A 26620-nucleotide genomic window follows, 5' to 3' on the forward strand; every position below is an offset into this window, starting at 1 on the left:
GTTTATGTATTTTAGTATGCCATACAAGCAAGCTTGTCATTGGACAGCTGCTCCTTGAGGAAACATTTTGATTCGAGCAAGAACAAGTCAATCAATCAAAACACCCGCCCACAGTGCGGTCTGCCTTCCCGGTGATTGGTTCAAAACAGTACCGTTTAAGGAGTCTCTTTTATCTCTATGGCTGAAGTTGACGTCTATCTCCATCAAATGAAAGCGTAAGTTTGGTGCGTGGGGAGAGGCAACTGTTATGGAAGTGGCTGTCTCTTGAATTGACTTTATTTTGTTTTCACTCACCGTGAATGGAATAACGTCTTCGTGGATTCACTGCTTGTTAAATTAGTTCGGGATATAGAAACTGCGCGAAGAGCCTGGCATGATATAGAAAGGACTCTCTGGAAAGAGCTCGCGCGTTATTTATTTTATGGTGACCGCTTCATGTTTGTGGACAGCGCAGCAAAACATACGCAGTTGTCTACTTGTGCATGTTAAAATTGGGTTTCTACCGGAAAGTTTGTGATAGTCTCGGTAAATTAAGTTTTAAGAAGCGCACACTGTGCTTGTGTTGTTTAATAAGTCTTGGAGTTCAAATATAGCCTAGCCGACGCTTGGTCAAAACAAACAGTTATATCTGCATGTAAATATATGGATTGTAGTAACGTTATATGGCCCTCGTCTGCTGTTGCAAAATGCAATGGGAATAAGTGAAGCATTTCGACCGCCAGAATATATTTGCTTCACTTTCAAGACTGCCGAGCAGGTAAGACACTGAACTTTGTGTAATAGGGTGTTTTCTTTTTAGTTTTAAAGTGCGTTAAACTTAAGAACCAGGCGCGTGTGTCAATAAGCAATTAAAGTGCGCTTTGGTGTCCACTTATGTGTAAGAGTTTAATGACAGCATGCAGTTGCACCTGATCACAGGCGCTTATTGTTGAACAGCAACCGAGTTCACTTTCGGTCAGCATCAATTCATGCGATCTCGGATTGCAACACTTGCACTTCCGAGATGTTTTTCGCGCCCGCTTTGTGCTGGCTTCCCTAGTAACTACGCAAACCGTGTTAAAAAACACGTACACATTAGCACGACTGGTTTATCATATTCTCACAATTAGCGTGCAAAGTAGTTTGCAAATTCACAATGGATCGCTAGGAACCGTTGCCATAGTTTCCTTAAAGTATTTGTTCCATGCGATAAAAAAAATGAGGATTGCAATCCATGTTTTGTTTTAATTAAAAAAATCGTTATGGTAATTTTATATATTGCCTCTGTGAAGTGCATAATGTGTTTAACCTTGTTAACGTGGTCATTAATAGGCCTATTTGAGTCCAAGCACAGCTTTTAAAGTGTTAAGCAGATTCATGAAAAGCACAGCCTTACTGTAAAGTATGTTAAATGCGTGCATGCAAAAAAATGTGTGGTATGAGCTGAAAAATCTGTACAAGATGTTCAAGTTCTCATTTCTTATTTCTAATCTTTGGAATGTCAGACATACTGTTGCTCACATCATCAGTGAGTAAATGGGGTTGCAATGTCCAATCACGTGATTTAAAATACCTGTGAATGACCTGCAGAATGTGAAGGCATTACAACATCTTTTGGAATTTTTGTCTTTTTGGCTGCTAGAGATCATGAGATATCAGTTAAAAATTAGAGTAGTGCTAGATCAGAATAAGGTCTTACTGTGTAATGTTTGCAATCAGCTTACTGCCATCGCTGTTGTTCTGGTGAAGCCCCTTTGTAGTAATTCAGTGCATAAATTTTGACCCTACGTGACATGCATATTTCCAGGTTGAGAGTGTTATTTTGGGAAAATAGTGATTGGCATATTGGTCCAATTATGCAGTAAGCTGAGCATTGAATGTTGGCTGGCCTTAAGGCTGTCCCAACTGAAGGTCAAGTTTGAAATGAGCTCTATGGAGTGTTGCCACTGGAATCATGAACTTAAACAGTAGTCCTGCCATTCTTAGACTCTCCAACCCTCAGTGTGCAACAGTTTTGGTAGCTTTCTACTGTAAATCACATAATTTAGTGTATGTTTAAGGAAACAAAAATAGAGGGACAGCCCACCTTAATTGTTATTGAAGGTTAGACACATGATTGGCTACTTCATTACAAAGGAGGATGGGGTGGGGGGTCTACAGAAATGGACTGAGTTGATTCATCAGACTGTAGTGAGTAGAGCCAGCTGTTGAGCGGCCTAAAGATGATGATACATGGGGCAGCTTTTATGAGCAATGTTGCTTGGGCACTTTTCCATTGAGAATGTGCAACACATTTCTAACTCTACTTTAGACTGGTTGTGGGCCCTGTGTCTCACCTAGTTACTCGTCCACAGCAAGATTGCCCAGCAACATAGCTCAAAAAGTTGCCCCGTGTATCATCACCTTTAGGCCTGTGTGAATGTTTGGTCCTTTTAAAGTGGATTTTTACTGTGGTGTGTCACTCAAATGTAAGTGGGAGGCAGTGTTTAGATCCTGGCAGAGTTTTGTGTTATTTATTTATTTCCCTATTTCATTCCTAAGCTTACAACTGGAATGTTGCAGGGGACAGGTTATGCCGTATCCCTCCTGTTTAGTTTTTTTGTTTGTTTTGTTTTTCCTGATGAATGAGGGGAAATGAGTGTGAATGGTTTGATTCTGTGTTCATTTACAAGAAAATATAGTCTAGGTGATTCATTTTCATGCCATTGGGTGTTGTTTGTTTGGATACTGTAAGAAATGTAAAATTTAAGCTGCTTGCCCTTGGCAGGAGTGTTTACTACCCCAACCCTATTTCCACATGTTTTCCTTAATTTTGTCTTAAACAATTGGGGAAAAAGTGCTAAGTATATCTGATAATGGTTAGTACACAAAGAGTGTTTTTTAGATTTTCTTTCAAGGATTTAAACATTTTTTTTATTCTCAATTAAAGTTGCCATGGAATGAATCCTTATTCCCTTTAAATATTTTGCTACTTCTGTTTAATTTCTTTAAAAAAAAAATAGGAATAGGATATTTTCTGTGACGCAGATCAAGAACAGCCATTTTCATAATCAACTTTTCAGTCTACCATTTATTTTTGTTTTTCCTTCACTATTGTTCACTCAAATAGAAGCAATACAGTTGTTCAGTTATTGTAAAAATGGGAACTATAATAGGACAAAGTATCATTAACAATATTTTACTCATTTATTTATCTGTTTATTCCTTTGTAGGTCTAGCAAGGACATTCAAAAATGTGAACCGGTGATTGATTCTCTACCAGATTAGTTGTGCACCAGTAGCAATGGACCGGAGCAAACGCAACTCCATTGCTGGGTTCCCCATGCGGTCAGATCGTCTGGAGGACCCGGATTGTGGAGGAGGAGGAGCAGAAACTGGTCCGGCACCACTGGACAGGGTGTGTCCCTCGTCTTACCGGGCCCTCATCAGTGCCTTTTCTTGCCTGACCCGACTTGATGACTTCACCTGCGAGTGGATTGGCTCTGGGTTTTTTTCAGAGGTCTACAAGGTAAGATGGTTGTGTGATGACACTAAGTCATTTCGATTTCAGTTATTAGTCACTTGGCTTTACCAAACCACCCACAGAGTTGAGTTCTGACATTCTTCATTAAAATTGTAAGTGAACAACATTGATTATCTGATTGTGGTTTGATAACTCCTACAGTTTTTGCACACCAGGAGGTGAGAGTTGTGTAGCGTTTTTTCAAAGAAAGATGGAGATTTAATGGAAAAGGTCCTAAAGGATTCAGTTGTATGATTGTCATCTAGGTTGCAATGTCAGATAGGTGTGCATATTTTGGCATGTAAAATTAAATGTTGTTGGCTTAACAGTGATGATATTACAGTAATTGCTATTTGATTACAATATGTAGTTAACTTGTGCAAAGGAAGAATAGTAGCCTATAGTGCTAGTACTGATCGCCATAATGATGGTATTTGCTAAAGAGAGTGAGTCTTTCAGTATGACTTGGTAGGATATGATATCAAAGTTAGAAGTTAATGAAGATGCAACATTGTGGCTAAAGCTGGGAAAGATTCAGGTTTGTGTCCAAGTTTAAATTCAGTAAATCTGGCTGCTTTTAGTCTGTTCAGATACTGTTGGGCCTAAAGTATTGCATAGCAATGCCTGTCATTGGCGAACAGTGGCACAGGTTCAAATCCGGCCTGGTTCGTGTCCTGATCTCATTCCCTTCTCTTTTACCCAATAGTTTCCTGTTTCTCCGCACTTATCCTGTCAAATAAAGACATTAAAAGTCCATTAAAAAGCCTGTTTAGATACTATTACCTTTTATAGGATAGATTTACTTAGTCCCTTAACCTTCGTTTTTTACAGTAACATGCATAAAGTAGCTTTCAGAGTTTGTGAAAGTCAGTGCCTCTTTTGTGATTTCTCTCTGTTCTTCAAACTAATGTAGCAGACTGGTGTCTTTCATTGAAACAAGTATGACAGTGAACACTGACATGTCAAATAATAGCCATTCCTGATGTTTAACATGAGGATGGTGTTTAAAACTTGCGTCTTCGTCTGTAGTGTTGGTAACAGTTTGTAATTTATAATTTAGTTGTTTGCTGCACATAAATCCTGTTGACCTCCCACTTTAAATTGATTATTTCCCTTGATGCTGAGCATCAGTAGTACAGTAGCCTATTCACTGCTATTCACCATATTCACTGTGAATAATTCAGTGAAGTTTGGAGGTCAGAAAAGCCCTGGGAGAACAGTGCATGATGATGCCCATTACCAAGATCAGTTTCTCTGTCATAGCATGTAACGGCCACTTAAATACTGTTCCTGCCACAAATGTCAATGTGCCTTTAAGAGAACTTCTGTGGTTGTATGCTGTTACGGTACGTATGCACGCATTGTGTTGTGAGCGCGCACGCACAGAAAGAGTCTAAAGTGAAGAGAGATGGTCGCTCTACTGCTGTGTACTGCATTAACATGTTTATTCCTTGGTTTGTGATGGAACCAGAGTGTTCTGTTTTGTACTCGCTCTTTTACGTGTGTGTGAGATGAGTGTGCCAATGAAGAAACGACTATAAAGGCTCGTGGAATGACTAGCTGGCTCCCCCCGCCTTCTGTTTTCTCAGGGTAGACTCTAACTCTCTGGCCCACGTTACAAGCAGTGAACTCTTTCAGTCATGAGCAGTATTTGTCTCTGCAGAGCTTCTCTGTACATGCACGAGCTGCATCGGGTTTTATTTTAGGTTGTGTGTTTTGACATAAATGGACCAAGTTTGTCCTCTTAGGCCAGGTATTAAGTCATTTAGAGATCAGAGCTCAGCCATTTTTAGATCAAACTGCGTCTGGAGAGAGAAGAATTATAGACCCTGCAACTCTGAAGCCTCTGTTGGCTTATTTTAATTCTGTCCATTCAGAGTTACGCTAGATTGTGTTGCATTTGTTATAAGCCAGTCAGAGCAGATACACAAAACTGGTGGCAAGGAAATTTTTTTTTTTTTTTACTGCTGATAATATGTACTATGCACTGTCAGTAAAAAAAGTGCAAAAAGGATGCAGCAGCTTGTCACTAAAGCAGTACCCATATGTATAAGCAGTAAAATTGTTTAAATATACATAAGAAAATATTTTCCTCTCAGTATGTATCCTAAAGATAAATAAGTTACAAAGATTTCCCTTTAAGGGTAGTGCCCCAGTGACAAGCTGTTATACCCCTAAATGTTTGCACATTATCTGAGAGTGAATTTTTCTGTGCAGTTTGTTTTGTGGCATCCAGTTGCATATTTGGTTTTTCTTTTATGATGTTTGTTTTATAATGTAGACATTCTCTCACTGGTAGGAATTAATCTCCCTTTACTTTGCATCTTGCAGGCACTTTCACTTTTAACATTAGTTTTTATTTAATGAAGCGAGTTAGGAAATGCAAATGTTTAAGCCTCTTGTGAACTTTGAATTGAGCATGCAAATAGATTTTTGCAGTTTAAATAATAATAAAAAACATTTCTTTCAGTTAAACTTTTATTGCCTCAGGTGTGTGAAGCTAAAAAGATTCAGACAAAAAAGGCAAAAGTAAATTGTTTGCATAGTTATTTACTTATATAGTAAAAAAAGTTGCCTCATGTGTTTGAAGATGTGAAGTTTATTACTTAAACTTTTTGGGTGTTACTGTAATTAAATTACTTATCCACTGAAAAAGTAAAGTAAGGGATTACTGCTCATTTTTAGGTAACATACATACGTTACATACAGTAAATCATTTAAACAGTTCTAAAATCAATTTTGAATTTGAAATCTAAATTTACCGTCTAAAGATAATTTAATGCAGCGTCTTTTAGCGCCAGCGCGTTCACTTTCAGTTTTTCCTGATTCACAGAGAAACCTTAAATACTCAGATACAGATAAGACTAAAATCATTTGAAACTAAATCAACTGAAACTATATCAACAAAACATTGTGCTTTTGCAAAATAAAAAAATAAATTAAAAAAACGTGCACTTTTTGTCTAGGTCTCCAAGAGCAACTTTCTACACGTCACAAACTCAGCGAAATTTGACACAGAGACATGATAAATATGTCTATAGAAAGCCTGTGTCTACTTCAAATTCAGATCGAAAACGAATATTATCTGATTATGTAATCCGCATGAAACTAAAGCGAGGTCATAGGCGGAGGGTGAACCAACTTCAGGGTAAGATTAAAAGCAGCCAAATGTATTAAACATCATAAAACCGTCTCTTTAGGCAACAGCCAGACATGGGTGTCATGTCAAATAAAATATGTTCAATGGGAATGAATTTGTATTGAACGTGATTAAATTAGCGAATAAATTATAGCTAACATTATATAGAAATTATATTATATAGGAACTGACATTATCACTAACTTCAGAGGCGTCATGTCCATTCAAAGTGATTTCTGAGCCAAGTGGATTTTAAATGCAGCTTCCAAAAGACAAAAATGACCGAATAATATTTTTTATACTTGATACAATCACACCGGTGTGATTAGATCGTTCAGTGCGGCACAGCATCAGCTGCTAAATTCAAATCTGCGTTCTCGCTGTGGCTGGAGCTGAGACAGACGCGTTTGTACAGCGCTGCTGCCTTATAACATATCACACACGATTCTGTTGATCTTATGAAATGGCCATTTATATAATTTATTCTTACCTACATTAGTTAAAGTGTTATTTTTACATAAACCTTTACAGATTTTACTAGTTGGCCTTTTCTTGCCAAACTGAAATGTATTGTTTAACTTTTCTTAAGCTTTTTTGTTATTCAGATATGTTGTTATTCAGAGTATTTCTATTTGTTAACCAAAGAAGGTTAGGGGAGTGCGGGGCACAAAGTAACATGGGGTTAGTTGTAACACACGTGGTTTTGAATATGTCCACACATGCTAGAGTTTTTTTATTTACAGTATTTATTAGTTACCATATTAACATCTAGAAAAAAAATGTGCGCCAAAATTAAAAAATCTTTTGAAGATATCGCTGAACATTTATTTTACCATAGTAAAATTAAAATTCTGGCTTAAGTAAATTTTTCATCTCATTTTTATTATTCATGTAACTGCGTTACAATGTGCTCTTCTATGACATTAGTGATGTAATTTACACTATTTACTTTAATTTTAATGAGAAACAACGAGAAACGGGTGAATAAAGACTGACAGTCAATGTTTAATGTTTAAAAATGATTATTTCAAGACATGTAAAGCATTTTTGCTCGTTTATGTGGGTCGTCCCAAGCATTGGTTGCAATGTTTTCATTGTCAAACTCTAAAATCTGATTATTTTTAATTCTTAAAAAACGCCATTATTTTATTTGAAAAAAATCATCATTTTATTTTATTAACAAAATATTTTAGTTTGTCTTGTAAATTTTTTTCATTCAATCAGATAACATTTTAAGCTGTCATATGGTCATGTTACAATGTGCCCCTCAGCTGTTACAATGTACCTCACCTACGGGGCATGTTGTCACATTTCACTTCCATTTTTTGAGGGTAAATAAAGAAAAAAGTATACACGGTAATTATGAAACAAAGTGACATATTTGTACTAGACAAGTGTAAAATTACTGTGGATAAATTATATTCTGAACCCCACGTGGATGTACACAAACTGAGGAAGTCAAAAGTGTTACTTTGTGCCCCGCTCTCCCCTACATTTTTTATAAAAATGTTTAAGTATTACAATTGTTTTAAAGCTAAAAGGCTAAACTATTATATGTTTAACTCAAATTGATAGAATAAAGAGTTTAATTTCTATTAAGGTTTATAGGGATTTGAAGATGTAGCCTAATTGGCGATTTGAATAATTAAGTTACTTGTTGAGTAACTAAGTTACTTTTCAGACAGGGTAATTAGTAAAGTAATTTAAATACAATATTGATGATGTAACTAGTAATAGTAATTAATTACTTTTTGAAAGTAACTTACCCAACACTGGTGGAGCCCTTGTTGAGCTACGGTTTGAACCCCTGAACCTGCTTACCTTAAAATCGATGAGCATTACTTGTTAGTGATTTGTTATAAATGTCCATTTAGAATATTTCCACACAGATGGCTGAGATTTAAAGCAGAGTGAATGGTTTTAGGATGGCAGGCAGGGGGTGTCTGCATATGGCACAGGCAGGGGTAATGCGGTGAGCCAAATACCAGCTGTGCTGGGGGTCTGCAAGAACCTGACTAGGAAGCTAATGCAATAATTGCCTTTTTCAGTTTATTTGAACAAATGAGTTTCAATCTGTTCCCATATGGCAGGCTCAAATAAACATCTAAAAACCCCACAGCAATATGTAGAATCCTAAATAATCATATTGCTCAATGCTGCAATCCATCTACATTTGAGGAACCAAAACCTTTTCCTAGGATGCTGGATTTGTTGCATGGGCAGCAAGCTGTGACTTGAAAATAGCAGAACAGATTGGGTGCTTTAGCGGAGGCATCTGGGTCCATGTCTGACAGGCGGCTCTCACTGTAGGTGGGCACACGAAATGGGCTCCTCCTAGGCTGCTGATCCCCCAGACTGAGATTGGTTGCAGTACAGTCACCAACATGCATTTAATATAAAAGGAAACGCTCAAAAAATGTTGCTGTGTGTAACGAATACAACATTCACAGTTTTCAATGTTTTGGTTCCCTAGCACAGAATTTTGAGTAGTTCATTGTGTTGAGTCTTTTCATCACAGCATACAGTTTGAGGAAGTCAGCATTTTACAGACATAGAAGATGATTATTTTTTTGTAATCATGAGGAAATCCTGTGGTTGATATTTCTTTTCCTAAATGTCTTTTTATTGGTCAGCAAGATGAAAGCACAAAGCGGAAACTAAGAAAACGGATCTGCAAAGCACACTTCAGAAATGTTGTGAAACCCCTAACAGAACATGGCCAATAGTCACTTGTGCTGTGTTTGACTTATTTCTTTCTTCATCTTGTGTTAAAAAACTAATTGGCTGTGTAATAATGATTTTTAACAATGACTATTCTTTCAGATCTCATTTGCTATTGCACTTCCACTGTGAGTAGTATTGTTGGCCCAATGCTGCCTGTGGGTTTCACTTTCTCTGATGAAATTTTTAGATGGTAGCATGTGAGAAGCAATGGCCTGAGATGCACTAAACAAAAAGCTGCAGTATTTGCATTCCTTTTAAGATGAACATTCAAAGCATATAAAAACTTAAACGAGTTCCTCTTACTCCTTTCATTTTGTCTGTATGGTTTAGCTCAAATTCAGAGTAAGATTAAATGAACATTTCTCATTTTCTTTGTTTGTTTTAGGTGCGTCACAGAGCTTCGAACCAAGTAATGGCCCTAAAGATGAACAAGCTGAGTAGTAATCGTGCCAACATGCTGCGAGAAGTTCAGCTCATGAACAGACTCTCTCACCCCAACATACTCAGGTTTGCTTTCAGTACCACACCATTATAACAGAGGAATAACACATGTTTGATTGGGTTAAAATGATCGTGCAGACAGCCTTTTTGCAATGTCCATTCCAAAAAGAGAGTATAGCAAATGATGGGCTGAGAGGTGTAACAGGATTGCAAAATGTGCAAGGCTCAAAGCTAGGCCACGGCTTCAATGTGCAAGGAAGATTTTATTGCAAATTCCAGGCCAGTCTCCTTTCAAGTTCTCTGCTGCCGTGTGTCTCTGTGTAGTTACTTTATGAAGTTGGTTTTTGCAGTTGTGGTTTACGTTAACAAGAAACTAAGGAGCTGATGCCAATAAAAGTAAATTTAATGAGCTTGTAACTAAACAGGAAAATGGAAATAACATGTGTTTCAAAGAAAAACATGACTGGAGTGTTCATATAAAGCAGTGGCTGATGTAGCTTAATATTATGTTTCGTACTCTTTGAACAAGGAGTGTGCCTCGCTTTATGCACTGCCAGTGGCTCAAAATGAATGCAGTCTTTCAAACAGTGAGACTGTGGGAGTGTTGCTTTCAATGTGAATCTTTCTGTCCTTTGTAATGGAAAAGCAGAGATGACCTCTTCCTCCTCGTTGCACAGAAATCCATTAACAATAGATGGAGTGAAACGACATCCTGAGCTTAGATTTCATTGAGATCAAAAAGATGTCCTCTTGATTCTCGACTTTTGCTCAGTGAAGAACTAGTGAGTTTTGTCAGCTGAGACTGCACGTATCTGGGGATGAAATGGGAAATTGGATCTTTTTGTTATTTCTATTTGTTTTATTTTATTTATTTGTTATTATATTTTAAATCTTGCAATCAATGTGTTTTTGTGACAAAATGCCACCCAGAATAATAAAGCAGTTGTCTTTCAAACAATGCTGCAGTACACATTTGGTTTACTGTTTAAATATGTCTGGTACTGCTTCCATTTTTGTGATACTTGGCTTGTTTGTAGAGCAGAATGTGAGTCTGTGGGTGGATAAAAGAGTGTGAGAGGGTCTGTGTGTGGTTCACAATCACACCATTGTTACGTCTTATTGAATGGGGGTGGAGGGACTCTAGTGCAGACAGGAGAAGGCTAAGGGGAGCTTTGTTGAAGAAATCCCAACACAGACCCGCAATAAAAGCCAGGCCTGGGCTTTATGGGGCCATAACTTTGAAAACAGACAAATTTGTATACTTTCTAATGACTCGTTTGAGGTGGCCATTCAGAGACATTGATACATTGTGTCATTGCTGAGAACAAATTAGTGAAAGGCTACTGCATGTCTATATCGTGTGGGCCTCACACTACACATACATTTTGTCTGTAATTATTAAATCTTTCTGACTGTTTGCAAGGGATTACTCTGAAAAAAATCTAAGGCACAGAAGACATCACAATTGAGACAGATATTAATATATTTATGCGTACATACACTACCATTCAAAAGGTTTTTGAAAAATGTATTTTATGCTCACCAAGGATGCATTTGAAAAAGACAAAAAAGTAATAGTTAAATCATGAATTTAATTATTTTTACAAATTAAAAGAACTGGTTCTATTGTAATACATTTCAAAATGTCATTTATTCCTGTGATGACAGCTGAATTTTCAGCAGCCATTGCTCCAGTCTCCAGTTTAACATGATCCTTCAGAAATCATTAGAATGCTGATTTGGTGCTCAAGAAACATTTCTTATTATCAGTGTTGAAAACAGTTGTTGCTTCATATTTTTTCGTCGATGAATAGTTTAGAAGAAGAACATTCATATGAATTGGAAAACTTTTGTAACATTATATGTCTATTTACTGTCACTTTTGATTAATTTCATGTACCCTTGCTGAACAAAAGTATTAATTTCTTAATGCAAGTGACAGATGTTGTAACATTGTAATTATAATGTACTGTATTTGCTTCCCTTTAAAACAAGAAATTACACCTGTTTGCACTCTTTGCTACATCTTCCATCTATGAAAGATAAAGCAGCCATTTGTATTTACAGCTGAAATCTTGCCTTTACTGTGCCATTGTGCCTGTTTACAACAGAGTTTCACCCTCCAGTCGGCTGGGGACAGTCTCAAATTTTATAGCTTGTGTTGAAGTACAGCACCATTAAACTGTCTGAGTTTATGGTGTCATTTGTAAAAGCAATTTTTGACACAAGAAATGAACGTAAAGCATAAAATAAGTCCATTGGACAGCAGCCTTAGAGAAAGTCAGCGCTGGTGTAGACAGCAGCAGCTCATTCTAGTTGATAAATACTGAATTTGCTCTTACGCCATTGATTGCACGTTGACTTTTTTTTTTTTTTTTTTGACGTCTTCGAAATCTCCTCAAACTCAGAACATTAAACTAACATCAGCCTTTCTTCTTTTTTTGTTTTTGTGGTGTTGTAGATTTATGGGGGTGTGTGTACAGGAAGGTCAACTCCATGCTCTCACAGAGGTAAGTGACATCTGACTTATGTTTTTCATTCACCACACATCTCCTGTGGGACGGGTGAATTTTCTTCATTAGCTGTATCTAAAACAAGACTAGTTTATCACATTGATGACATTGCAACATGGCCTCCTTCTAGCTTGGAAAAGAAAGCAGAAGATAACTTTTATAAGATAGCCTTTTGTAACAATAGCATTGTATTGAATTTATTCTTGAATAATACTTGCACTGCTGGAAAAAGTTGGTCTGAGAGTGCTTGCAGGGTAGCCTACCTTTTATTCCTAAATCTGTGGCATTTTCCTCTGAATCAAGTGTGACACTGAACAGTTTAGTCTTTGTTCGCAGTGGCCTGAGGGGAAGTATACTATTAGAGAGCCTACTGGCGGTTCCCTAAGGCATGTTGTATTTTTACCATCTCAAACTGTGTGGGTGTATTATGCTTGTATGAATGTTACTGTGCTATATAGTCTTATGCTCAAGATGAACACTGATTTCACTGGAAAGAGGGTTTTACTTGTTAAACAGGATTTTTTTTTTTTTCTTTCAATGAATCAGTTTAAAAATCCTGTTTATTCTTGAAGTAGTGTATATATAAATAAAATATTTATTTCTTTAAATAAATCCAACATAATGTGCATAAATCACTACCCTCTGATGCAAAGGTGCTACCCAATATGAAGTCCAAGGTCCAAGGATACATTTTTTTTGTTTGTTTTTTAGGCATTAAGTCAAATGTACGTCTCTCCTGTATACACATAACTTACCCACAGATGCATTATTTGTATTACACATGCTGTATTGGAAGTAGCCTGTATGTTCAGGAAGTGTAGGAAATGTAGGCTTTTCTTTGTAACTTTTGTTGAGATTAAAATATCAAACCTTTTCAAAGATAGAGTAGTCATAAAATGTTTTCGATATAGGCATAACTAGAAAAAAAATGTATAATTCATTATAAAAAATGCCCATGGCTCTATTTTGTTCTTTTAATTAAGATTTTATTGACTACAGTTTTCCAGGTCTAGAAATCACACTTTTCCAAGACAGTGGAAATCGTGGTTCTTCATAGGGAAAATAAGTTGTTGAGGTGAATCAAAATAAGAAATATTTTGATTCTCTGCTGTTGTAGCTTATTTTGATTGTTTTAATGGTTTGTCTTTGTAGTCATTTTAATTCATCTTCAGGCCTTCTTGGAAGCTTTCCAAGGCCCTTAGTAGGGCCTCAGCCCCTGGTTGTGAACCACTGCATTGGAGGAAGTTTAGTTTTCACAACACAGTAGTTCACTATAAAAAGCCTGGTGAACACTACTGTAATGTACTAGTGTGTATTGTTCTAGATATGTGACATGAGTTAAGTTGCATAATTAATCGAATCGCTAATCGCTGTTACAATTATGGATGCCACAATTATGTAATCATTCAATGTGCCAATTAATCGTTCAAAGTCCACTTATGTTCTTCTGCATGCTTAAGATATGTTTTTTTTTTCTTTCTACATGTTATCTTAAGGGTTTTTCCATTGTTTTAGTTTTAGTATAACATTATAATACCATTCATATTTGTACTTTTTTTATAATTTAAAGAAGAAACCAATCAGATGTATATTTGACATTTGAGGCTTAATACTATAGAAAAGCAATAAAGGTTTTTCAGTTAGAGTGTTTTCAGCTTGTTTATTTTCATATAAAAATAAGGCATGCAGTTGCATCAAGCAATGGTATAAACATCATTCAATGTAAATTGTGGTAATTAATTAATAATCGCAATTACAATTTCAAGGGAGTAATCGACAATTATGATTTTTGTCATAATCGTGCAGCCCTAACATGAGTTCTACTTGGAAAATGTGCATTCCGTGTCAGAAGGTCTGTTTTTGTTTTGGTCTGTTTCCACCCACTGCCAGTTTAACCAATAGTATTTAAACACCTCGGATTGCGAGAACGGAAGACAGTGTATCGCAGCCATGGAAGCAAGCAAACAAACTGGGTCAGAGATCTCAGATTGTACCCAACCTAAAAAGTCTCGACATCAATCCAAAAAGCTCTAAGACCAGAGGCATATTAACACAAGAATAAATCAACTCATCAACTTTCAATGTAAGGCTCATCGCCTTCCATTGTCAGTAGCGCTCATTCTCGTTCAATCTGACAACTCATTGGAGAATCATGACTGAGGAGGAAGCGGGTGTGCCTCACGCTTCCTGAAAAGTGAAGCTGCGTGCTCTTTGATCGCCCTCTGGTGGCTGGCTGCAGTATGTCATAAACCCCACCCTCTCCATGTAAACAAATTGGACTTGAGTCAAAATAAAAAAAATTAATTACACTTCCAGTACAATTCTTTGAAAGATGTTGTCATTTAAGGTAGTTGTTATCACGCTCCTATATGTTCAGTTGTTTGTTTTTGTGATAAGTTTGACTTTAGCTAGTAATTTGATGCTATAAAAACGGGGCGAGTTGTTACGGTTGATTGGGTCTGTGGGAGTTTGGTAACGCGGCTCCACCTCACAACACTACTGTGCAGACTCTGGCTCCAAACGAATCTCTACTGCGCAGACTCTGGCTCCAGATGACGTCATTGACTCAAGATGGCAGCGGCCATACTGAGATGCTTTGGCTTCACTTTTCTATAGTGGAAGGAATTGGAGACGCTTCATTTTTCTTTTTTTGAAGTATTTGGGGGGATGTGGTATGTGTTTTTTTTTTTTTAGTTTTGATTTGATTATACTGTTGAAAGGCTGGATTTTAATTTTTATTACTGCATCTTTAAAGGGAGTAGTTCTCTTTCATTTACTCACCTCCCACTTGTTCCAAACCTGAGTTTTCTCCTTCTGTTATCACAAAAGAAGATATTTTGAAAAATGTTAGTATCCGAACAGTTGATGGGCACCATTAACTTCCATAGTAGGAAAAAAATACTGCCCATAAACTGTTCAGATACTAACATTTTTCAAAATAGCATCGTTTGTGTTCAACAGAAGAAAGAAACTCATACAGGTTTGAAACACGTAAAGGGTGAGTAAATGATGACAGAATTTTCATTCTGAAAGTGAACTACTCCTTTACGTCATTGCAGGTCACTTGTTCTTACTGTCACCCTGTGACCCTTGCTCAGCTTTTTTGATGCATGTTGACAGAAAGAGGTATTAGTGCAGTGGTAATCACTGGCCTGCTGAGGGATTATTACTATTTTTCGAAGCCACTGAGGCCTTATGTTGCTTATGCCATTAAGAATTCCCGGTCCTGTTTTTCCCCACAAAGACACTTCATTTAAAGGCCACTGAGTGAGTTGCCAGTGTATTAAATAAGCTCTCTCATCACTCAACAGTTCTGAAATCAGCACCGCAGGAAGGTTTTAATCCTTTGTTGTAACCTGCATTAGCACCCAACACATTCAATGTTACTGTTTCACCAAGTGGATTAGCTCTATATCGGCATGCACATTAGTCACCTAATCACCTGGAGAAGCACAGCTTTAGACCTAACCTGGGCTATTCCTTTTTGTTCCGTTTAATCAGTCCTGCAGTACATCGTATAGTCAACGCTTACAAAATGGTGTGATGTAGGATTAGTTTTAACCCACTGAAAGATGAAGCCAAAAGACAGCAGAAGCAGAGCACTTCCAAATGAAAGATTTCCTGACCTGGGTTTGGAATCAATGCTGGGCATGAGATCAGGTCTGTAAGAAGAGAGGTAAATGGGATTAGACTGAACAGCCAGCCAGATTTGGCTTAGCTGACCGTTTACCATTTACAAATGTGCAGGTCTTCATACATGCAAATATTCCAAGTGTAGCTTTCCCTAAGCCACCCCCACCCCACCCCCAAAATAATCCTGTTAAATGTCCCAAAATAAATAATTTGTATTTCTGAATAACTGTTGAATCCAGTCATAGCAACTTAGCTGTTATATTTACTTTGAGTGGGTCATCTCATGGGTGCTGTCATGTTGAGATCACATGACCAGCTACTGTAAATGCTATTTGCTTTGAGTAATCTATTATAAGACACTTTTGTTACATAATAAATTACAGCTGCTTGCAAATTGTTCATGTCTAAAATAGCATTGATAACTGAAAAAAATGCTTTTGCTTTATGCTGCTATGTGTCCTTGACATTTTTGTTGAGCTGCAGCACACTATTAGCCAACATCCCACGCAGGAAAGTGTTGACTCATTTGAGGGCCGAGAGGGCTGTGTGTGCCAGTTGGAATGGGGCTAAGTGTTCATTTTGTCAATTTGAAGTTCCAGGGAATTCAGATAATTAGATGCTTTGCTGGTGTTTTTTGTAAATGTTGATCTCAAGGTTATGCTGTGGACAGCAAATTTTGAGAGAGTAACTAGAGTGTTGTACCTCAAGATTTTACTTTTGCCTGTAAATGCGATACTGAGTCCTTAGACTACAAAGACACAACCCTATTTGGTTATTCTGTTCACTCAGATTATATGGTAGGAGCCATTAAAATGGATGAAGGGCCGAGGAGTAGGTCTGTTGACAACATAAAGCACCAAAGCTTTATGGGAAACTGGAAGATTCTGTCATTTTGATTCAGCCGTCCTGTCTGCCTGTTGATATCTCACCGTGCTGACCGCATACTAAGGTCCTCCTGTGTTTAGTCAGCCGTGGCTAATTTTGTTAGCTAAATGTGGAGCCCTTTATCTGTCAGCACAGATCATTTCAGGCAACCCAAAATTAGGACACTGTTGAGACCAGTGCCCCGTGGTGAATGCATCAGGCTCCTGGTTAGTAGCATGTGTGCCACATTAACTAATCTCTCAGACTTGTTTTAAATTTAATCACACATAAACCATTCACTGCACTGCAAATGAATAGTTAATATGTCTCTTGCAAATTAATTGCTTAATTATTAGATGGTGCTGTCATCCAAATTCACAATGTGAAACAGAAACACTTAAAGGGCTCCTGCTGGGCTCTGTTATTTGCACGCTTTTGGGACTTGAAAACCAATCCACTTGAGAGTTGGCATGGAATACTTTTACCCACAGGAAACTGATTGGATTCACTTCAGTATTGTAAACATAAAGTACTATGACAATCAAAATAATTATAATTCCCATGTTGCTATTGCACTTTAATGTTGTACATATCATATAATTATTTAATCAGATTCAGAGTCTTGTGCATTGCGTTTTTTGAGTCCCCGTCTTCCTATCTATTGTACCCTCCTAAAAAAAAACGGACCATTTGAGCATTTCAAAGAGATGGAGACAGTGAAATTTGCCACATAATATGTCTTCTCTCTCTTTTTTATTTTTTTTTATTTATTTTATTTTTTCAGTATATTAATGGTGGCAACTTGGAGCAGCTGCTGGACAGCAATAAATACCTGAGCTGGACCACACGGGTCAAACTGGCCTCAGAGATCGCCATGGGCCTCAGTTACTTACACTCCAAGGGCATTTTTCACAGAGATCTCACCTCCAAGGTACAGGACTCTGTCATCGTATTCATTACCTGCAATCATGACATTTTCTATTTTAATGTATTTTGAAATGTAATTTTATTCCTGTGTTGACAACTAAATTTTCAGCATCATTACTCCAGTCTTCAGTGTCACATGATCCTTCAGAAATCATTCTAATGTGCTGATTTGGTCATGCTACCTTATTTCAGGTTTTTCCATGAATAGATATTTCAAAAGATATCAAATAACTAGCCTATTTATTTGAGAGAGAATTTTTGTTGTAACATTTCACATGACCATGAAATGCCTTTACCATCGCTTATGGTAAATTTAATGCTTCTTTGCAGAATAAAAGTAAAAAAAAATCTTAGTGACACCACACTTATGAACGGTAGTGTATGTAATGTCATAAAAATCATTACATTGCTTAATTTTATAAGCTTTATGAATGTAGGCAATTACAGGATGTACTGAAGGTACACTTGTCCTGTGAGTTTAATGATGTAACTTTATAAACAAGAAGACTATGTCAGTCAGCACTGAAACAGGTGCTTTTGATTTAGTGTTCACTGTGCTCTTGTTGGTGGAATGTGCTGACATGCTGTCTTTACCTACAGCTGTTGCGTTCTCTCCTAAGCACTTGTGGGACTTCCCATAATTATACACTGTGGGATTCACCCCCTGGCTTTCCTCCCTACATCATTACTTTCTGTTTAAGTGATTCTAATTGACTGAATCTCAAGTGTAAGGTATCCTGTGGGAGGAGCAATATGTTCTTCTAGTTACTGTTTCTTTCCTTTTGATGTTCTCTCAGAACTGCCTGATCAAGTCTGATGAGAATGGCTACACCGCGATCGTTGGAGACTTCGGCCTTGCTGAGAAAATCCCCAGTCATGAGTGAGTAACGGGCAACATGGAGACTTACAAAACAAGTAAAACATGCACTAATTTCACTATATGCCTATGTGCTGATTATAACAGCAGCAGAGTGGGCATCCTTCTGTTTTGCTGATCTGAAAGGAAGCAATGGTGAGATGCAAACAGTACTGGCAGGGGGTGGTGATATCTGTTTTGGAAGGAACATACCGTCCAAAGTCAACTTTTAGGAGAGCTAATAATACCAGAGCAGCTCAAGACCCTTTCTCTCCCATGACCTACTCACTACTAGTGCAATACTACATATTTTCAATAAAAACGAATAGTCGGTTTGGTTACCTGAACAACTAGTCAAGTAATCTCTGTAAATGGAAAGCTCTGATTTCAGGTTCACCGGACCCCAGTTGGACTCATTTTTGTTGTTGATGCTTGCATAACATGGGTCTCTTAAGATGTGCTTTCAAAAAGCTAGACTGAGCATGACAGAATAGAGCCGACTGCAGGATTCAAGAAACATTTGTTACATTTGCTTTATTTTTAACCTACAAATCCTTTTGTAGGTTTTAAAGGGTCAGTTCACCCAAAAATAAAAAATTTTCATGAATTATTCACCCTCATGTTGTTCCAAACCTATAAGACTTTCATTCATTTTCAAAACAAAATGGAAAATATTTTTAATGAAATAGTCCACTGAAATAGTTTTAATAAAATTTCTGTCCCTCCATTTAATATCCACTCAACCAAAACTTTGGCAATTCAAAAAATAAAGACATTGTAAAAGTAATCCACATGAATAGAGAGGTTTAATCCAAGTCTTCTGAAGGACACTTTAAATGAGGCAAGGATTTAATTTAGACTTTTATTCACATATAAAACTAGAGTAACACGCATACATAGGGCACATCAAACATGCTTGTCTGATGTGAGAAAACAAGGTTTTTCTTGCATGTTTGAGCTTTAAGCAAAAACCAATGAGGTTTGTTGTCACACTTCAAACCTAAATTATCATCTAAATCATATATCAACTGTTCATGTCTAATTAAAGACAGTATTTATTAAAAATATTTTTATTTGTGTTTAAAAATGAACAAAAGTTTTTGTAATTGATGACAGAATCTTGTTTTTTGGGTGAACTTTCCCTTTGAATGTGCAGTGAATGTCAATGCCAAATGTGCAAGACAATGTTGTGTAAAACGGTCTGACAGAAGTTCTATTTAAAGCACGGCCGCTAAAAACATTGAAACTAAAAAAGGGAAAAATCAGACAAAGCTAATTGAGAAGTCATGTTGTTGATCAACTGATCACCCCTTCCCTATTCAACACATATTGTTCAAAGACTTCCCTTTTCAAAGAGCCGCAGCCTCAACTGAACTTTCAGGTGCCATTTAGTCAGTGTAAAGCTTAAGTGCCTTCTATAATATGTGAAAGCGTTTTGACATGGCAGTCTTTTGACCATTATTCTGTGTTCAGTTTTGAGGGCGAAAAGCTGTCCGTGGTTGGATCCCCATTCTGGATGGCTCCAGAAGTGTTGAGAGATGAGCCGTATAATGAGAAGGTTGGATCTCAGCACTATCACAAGGCTTGTTTCTTGCCAGCATCTTTCAGGACACATTCTAATTTCTCTGTATTAATTTCTAGGCTGATGTCTTTTCGTATGGCATTATTTTGTGTGAGATAATTGCAAGGATACAGGCTGACCCTGACTACCTACCACGCACTGAAGTGAGCAGTAATTCACAGTTTTAAACCTCTGCAATAAAAGTATTGGAGATAAACTTTGTAACTACATCACTTGTTGTGCTAGTCATTAAAGCCTATTTGTCCTGAGTATGACATCTACCCCCACATTTGCTTCTTGCAGAACTTTGGCCTGGATTACCATGCCTTCCAGCACATGGTTGGAGATTGTCCCCCAGACTTCCTGCAGCTTGCCTTCAACTGTTGCAATGTGAGTTTCTATTTTCCAATCCATTAGTGAGTGACTCTTGCAATACTTATGAGAAAGCACCCAAGTAATTGATCCTAACTAATATTATTAACATATACTATATTTTTATTTAACAATTATATTGTTATAGTTTCCTAATAAATAATACCATTCAAAAAATGTTTTTTTTTTTTTTTTTTTTAAATTCTGTTTTTTTTTTAATTCATTTTAATTATTGTTACAGGTTTTTTTTTTTTTAAACTGTATATCAGAATCCTGAAAAATGGATTGTGGCTTCTATTAAAATATTAAGCAGTACAAAAATATTGAAGCAGAAAGTATTAAACTGTTTTCAACTGATAATATTAAGAAAAGTATCTGAGCACCAACTATTTCTGTTTTTACTGTATTTTTTTATCAAATGAGTGCAGCATAATATGTTTCTTTCGAAAAGGTTACAAATTGTATCACCCCCAAACTGTTTAGAATTTTTTAATTACTTTTTCAAAACCCAGAAACTTAAAGAAACCACCACAAACAAGGAACAGATGCTGTCAGCACAATTTATAAATATTCCAAGTATCCATGACATACCGTATAACCAAAATTGTGTATGGTAGTACATAATATAATGTAATATAATTGCTATTATATAATAATATATAATTTTATGGATTTCATATGAGTTAATCAGCAGATGAGCAACTGCAACATTGTTAATTGTTTTCACCATGAAAATGAAACTGTCCGACTATAATGTATGTGTAGCGTTCTTAGAATAGAAGTGAGAACATGGCGCTCCTCCAGATTTAGATGCTGATGTGTTTTTATGTTCTTGTTGCCTCCACTCACATCCCAGATGGATCCAAAGCTCAGGCCCTCGTTCCCAGATATAGCAAAGAGACTGGAAGAAATCCAGAAAAAGCTGAAAGATGACGACTCTGAGAGGGAGAGGATGCTACTAACCGCCGGAGAGGTGGAGAAAAAACCTTTACCCAAAGGTGTGTGTTTATTCACACACATACACAAACACATTTATTTCACTCCCAGTATTGATTTGTCTAACCTGCAAACTGTCAATGTGATTTTGGCACTAAAACAAAAGCTTCGATGTGCTTTGAACACATCTTTGATGCGAGTTGACTTGACGGAGAGCTAGTACATCCTTTCGCCCCCTGAGGCCTTGCTCATACCATCCAGCAGCACTCACTTTCCATGTAATACCGCAGGGCCAATGACTTCTAAGAACAAGGAATCTGGAATAGAACAGGATTGGAGACAGTAAAACTATCTTTTATATGAGCTTTATGGATTGGATGTTCTTTCCTTATGAGAATAAATTCAAATTCATATGCTGAACAAACAAGGAATAAGAGATTAGAGCCTCGTGCTTCAGATAGACTACCATTCAAAAGTCTGGGGTATTTTTATTCATCCATGAAGCATTGAATTGACAGTAAACTACAAAATATTTTTATTTCTGTGAAATATATCGAGTTTGTATGATATATCAATATATTTTATAAACAATATAGGATGAGGCATTATCATTTATTTTGATATACAGTATTTTGAGGAACATTTATATGTGTCAATATGTAGAATTGTAAACCTACAAGTAAGTGTATTTTTATGATAGCAATAACTGTAAAGAGACCACTGTATTGTGGTAAATCAAATATGCTAATATAATTACAATGCTCAGATGAGTGAACACGTATTCCTCTTACCACTTAACATTTAGCCTATCCTTTTGTTTTTATTCATAATCATTTTATTTTTTTATTTTTTTTTAGAATGTAATGTGATTTTTATCAAACGTATATATAGCATATACTATGTGGTTACATTCAGTGTATTTGTTTTCATACCCTTATATGCAAATTTTCTATGTATTAGTTTTTGTTTTTATTTCACATTATCAGATTTAGGATGTGAAATAACATATTATTTTTAAATAAATACAGAAAATAAAGATTCCTTTTTTTAAAAAATTATCCAAATAGAGTATATGTCAAACGTCACCTGACCAAACCTGGAAAACCGGTCTCATCACTTCCGCTTGTCAGAGAATGTGCCAACAGCCGTAATATATATTAGCAATATGTATGGACTTATAAGATAATCAGTGAAACTAGCTAGCTGTTTTTATTGTTGATGTTTTATTTAATTTTTTTATATAAATGTTAGTGAAAAGAATAAAAATAAAAATAAAACTTAGCTATCATTCCACATACGTGATGGACATTGGTTAAGATAATCTTTGGTATCTACTTTTTGAAGGCATCTTGAGTAAAACTGCTTCATATTTAACGAATCATATGCAAAACGCTTGAACCGGATGTGCATAAACCCTATAGAAATCCCATAGAAAATAAAGAGAATATATATATATCTATATATATATATCTATATATAATATATATATATATAATATATATATATATATATCTATATATATATATATATATATATATATATATATATATATATATATATATATAGATATATATATATATATATATATATATATATAGTGAATATCACACAGCCCTAATTTCAAATAAATGTTTCTTTCAAAGAATTCTGAAAAATTCATTACAATTTCCATAAAATTTGTTTTCAAGATTGATAATAATGAATGTTATTTGAACATTAAATCAGCATATATTAGAATGGTTTCTGAAGGATCATGTGTCGTTGAAGACTGGAGTAATGACTGCAGAAAATTCAGCTTTGAAATTACAGGACTAAATTACATTTTTTTAAAAATTTCAGTGCTGTGTATTTTTGCGTTTTGATATGTTAAACATGATAAGCTCTTTGCCTTCCACATATTCAAATGAACATTACAGATTATGTCACCCCCTGGTGTTCAAGATTATTCTTTCATGCTCAAGTGTCTATTCTTTTTTTTGTGTATTGAAAATATTTTTTTTTTGAGGGGTTTTTTGGCATTATTTGTTTCTTCTGTTGCTCAACAAATAGTTAGCTACACTTCAAACTTACTCCAATGGTTGAGCCAGTATTGTTATATCTGGCTCTGGTCAATACGCTCAGACTAACACAGCAGTATTTTTACACTTCAACAGTGCTACAGTGTCAAGTGAATGAATAAATATCAGTATATTAGTTAATGCATTTGGTATAATCATCTATTCTTACAGTATTTTTAATATACAATGGATTTTTTTTTTTTTTTTATGTTTTTGCTCTCCAAGGATTTATTCATTTGATCATAAATTCAGTAAAAACAGTAATATCGTAAAATGTTATTACAATTTAAAATAACTCTATTTTAATATATTTTAAAGTGTAATTTTTCCTTTGATGCATTTCCAACAGCCATTTCTCCTGTCTTCAGTGTCACATGATTTTTCAGAAATAATTCTAATATGATAATTTGCTGCTCAAGAAACATTTCTTATTATTATCAATGTTGAAAACGGTTGTGCTTTTTCATATTTTTGTGGAAACCGTTTTGACTATTTTCAGGATTTTTTGAACACAAAATTTAAAAGAACAGCATTTTTTTTTGCACTAAAATCTTTTGTATAATTTTAAATGTCACTGTTGATCAATTTAATGCATCCTTGCTGAATAAAAGTTAATTTTTATAATAAAAAAATTACTGACCCCAAACTTTGGAATGTTAGTGAAGGTGAATGTTATATAATTTATATTGAGTTTAAATGGTAAAATGTATTAGTATAAATATAAATGACTATTTACAATGAACAATACTTATACAGCATTTATTAATCTCAGTTAGATAATGTTACGTAATTTGCCTAATGTCTCTCTTATTGTTGTTCTAGGTCCAGGCGAAAAGGGTATAAAGAGGTTAAATCCTCTTGATTTTCAGGATGACAAGATTCCACCCAAGTCCCCCCGTCCACATCGCAACATCTGGCTTTCCCGTAGCCAGTCTGACATTTTCTCTCGTAAGCCCGCCCGCAAGGTGAATGTCCAGGACCCTTACTACAACCCAGGACCTGGAGGCTTCATACACGGGCAACCGAAAGTCAACCCTTTCAGTGCCAGAGAGGACTTAAAAGGTGGCAAGATCAAGTTTTACGATATGCCCAGCAAGTCGGTCTTCTCGCTCATGTTTGATTTGCACTCGCCTCACGGCAGTCAAAGCTCGTACCAGCCTCACCCCAACGTCAGCACAGGAGCCTCCGGCAACAACTGCTTCCCATCCTGGCCAGAGACCTGGCAGCTGCCCGGTCGGCAGTGCTAGCTGTGTTACTGTCTCTCCGTTTCTTCCCTGCTTGGATGTTTTGTTGTCTTATTCTCATCGCACCCTACGTCCAAGAGCGAGGCCGGACAGCCCGGCGGTGAAAGCACGCAAAAAACTTTGAGCAGCTGGGCTAAGAAGTACGCTGTTACTGAGATCCCTCCATACAAGCCGCGAGCCGAAAGACAGGAGGAAGTGTTAGCAGTAGAGGATTGGTCATCTCTGGTACCCTCTGATGGAGGAGAAATGGAGGCCATGGACTGCTCCAGCAGCAGAGGAAGCCCTGCGGACGATAAGGACACAATCCTCAGCCAGATACAAAACGGAAGCCTCGGCGGCTTATGCGAGGACATGGAGGCTGAAGACCAGGATGGCTTGATGATCTCCAACAAGAACTCGCTCACGCTGAGCATGACTGTGGAGCCACAGGAATCCTGTCCTATAGTGCTCACAGCCTGCAAAGCTTCATCTTCAGGAGAACGCATCTCCAGATGTGATATCTAGATGGTTGAAGGGCACACAGCAGCCTGGTTGAGGACACTTCCTCAAGTTTGAACTGATCAGATACCACGCAAACAGAGATTATATTCATTAAATATTTAATATGATTATAAATTGTATATATTTTTTTCTTTGAGGGAAAGTAAACCCTTGTAACTTAAGCTAGAAGGGTGGCTTGGACTGAACAAAAGAAAAAGGTGTGAAACACTGATGCAGTCCATGCGGTAGTAGATTCCTGTCACACACTATGAAGAACTCCAACAGTGGGAGATACAGTGGATGTCACCTCACACAGGGCTAATGATGAGACACATTATGTGATGTTTTTTTTTTTTTAATTTATAATACATGCTATTGGTTGCACATACCACAAATGCTGTTTTTTTTCTTCCACAAACAGTATCTAATGCTTATTTAGGTGAGCAGCTTTGGCCATTTCTACATGCTTGATTTTTTATTTTTTTCATAAGTTATCGAAGAACAAATCTCTTTGGAGAAAGGTGATCGAGTGTCTTTTTTTTTGCACTGCACGGGCCTAAAAAAAACATTCCATGTCATCTCACATCTTAAAAAGGTCCTGTTTTGATCCTACGCTAACGGTGTGTGCCATGGTAATTTCAAAACAAAGATTATTTTCACTCAAAAAAAAAAAAGTCCATGTCTGTATCTACTTAAAATCATAATTGCACTTGAAATATGTTAAATGGTTTGAACTTTTTTAAATCTATTTGTCACTACATTTCTATGCAATAAATTTAACCAAGGCATGAGTTTTATAGAGATTTATTTTGATATTTATAAGGAGAAAAATTAATTTTACTATGTCTTCATGTCTGTGAACTGTTTAAACGGTGTTGATGTTTATACAATCTGATGAATAGAGATTTCTGTACATGTTGAAAATGGTTATTTCTTGCTAGTTTATTCTAAACTCTATTTTTCTGTTTTTCAGTCCTGACTGTTTTCGCAACACTTTTAGATTCTAGATTTGTAACTGATTTAGAGGTGTATATTTCTACCAAAGACAGATCAGGACTTATTTTCCCCATTTATATGGCTTTAATTCTTAAAATGCATGTGTGTTCCCATTTGTTTAAAATAAATTCAAAATGTCTTATTGATTTTTATTGCGGCTTTGCTTTTTGTACTTTTGTCCATTAACCATATACAGTGGGTATAGAAAAGAATCAGCCCCCCCAAAACATGGAGGTGGTAATATCCTGTTATGGGGGTGTTTCTCTGCAGCAGGGACTGGAGCACGTGTCAGGATAGAAGGAAAAATGAACGGGGCAAAATACCGTCAAATTCTTGAGGAAAATCTGCTGCCCTCTGCCAGAAAGTTGTCAATGTGAAGAAGGTTTACCTTCCAAC

General features: G+C 36.4%; 1 protein-coding gene across 1 annotated transcript; it reads left to right on the plus strand.

Annotated features, from left to right (window-relative positions):
* The first annotated feature begins 221 nt into the window (after positions 1-221).
* On the plus strand, positions 222-26376 carry LOC109050544 (testis associated actin remodelling kinase 2). Its single transcript, XM_042774087.1, is given in 11 exon segments — positions 222-757; positions 3192-3487; positions 9730-9851; positions 12247-12295; positions 17580-17726; positions 18520-18602; positions 20052-20136; positions 20220-20303; positions 20443-20529; positions 21368-21509; positions 24327-26376. Coding segments are annotated over 10 exon segments (1950 nt in total). The 5' UTR covers positions 222-757; positions 3192-3262; the 3' UTR covers positions 25253-26376.
* Positions 26377-26620: the final 244 nt, after the last annotated feature.

Source organism: Cyprinus carpio, chromosome A2 (assembly GCF_018340385.1).
Source record: "Cyprinus carpio isolate SPL01 chromosome A2, ASM1834038v1, whole genome shotgun sequence".
In the NCBI taxonomy this organism is placed as follows: Eukaryota; Metazoa; Chordata; class Actinopteri; order Cypriniformes; family Cyprinidae; genus Cyprinus; species Cyprinus carpio.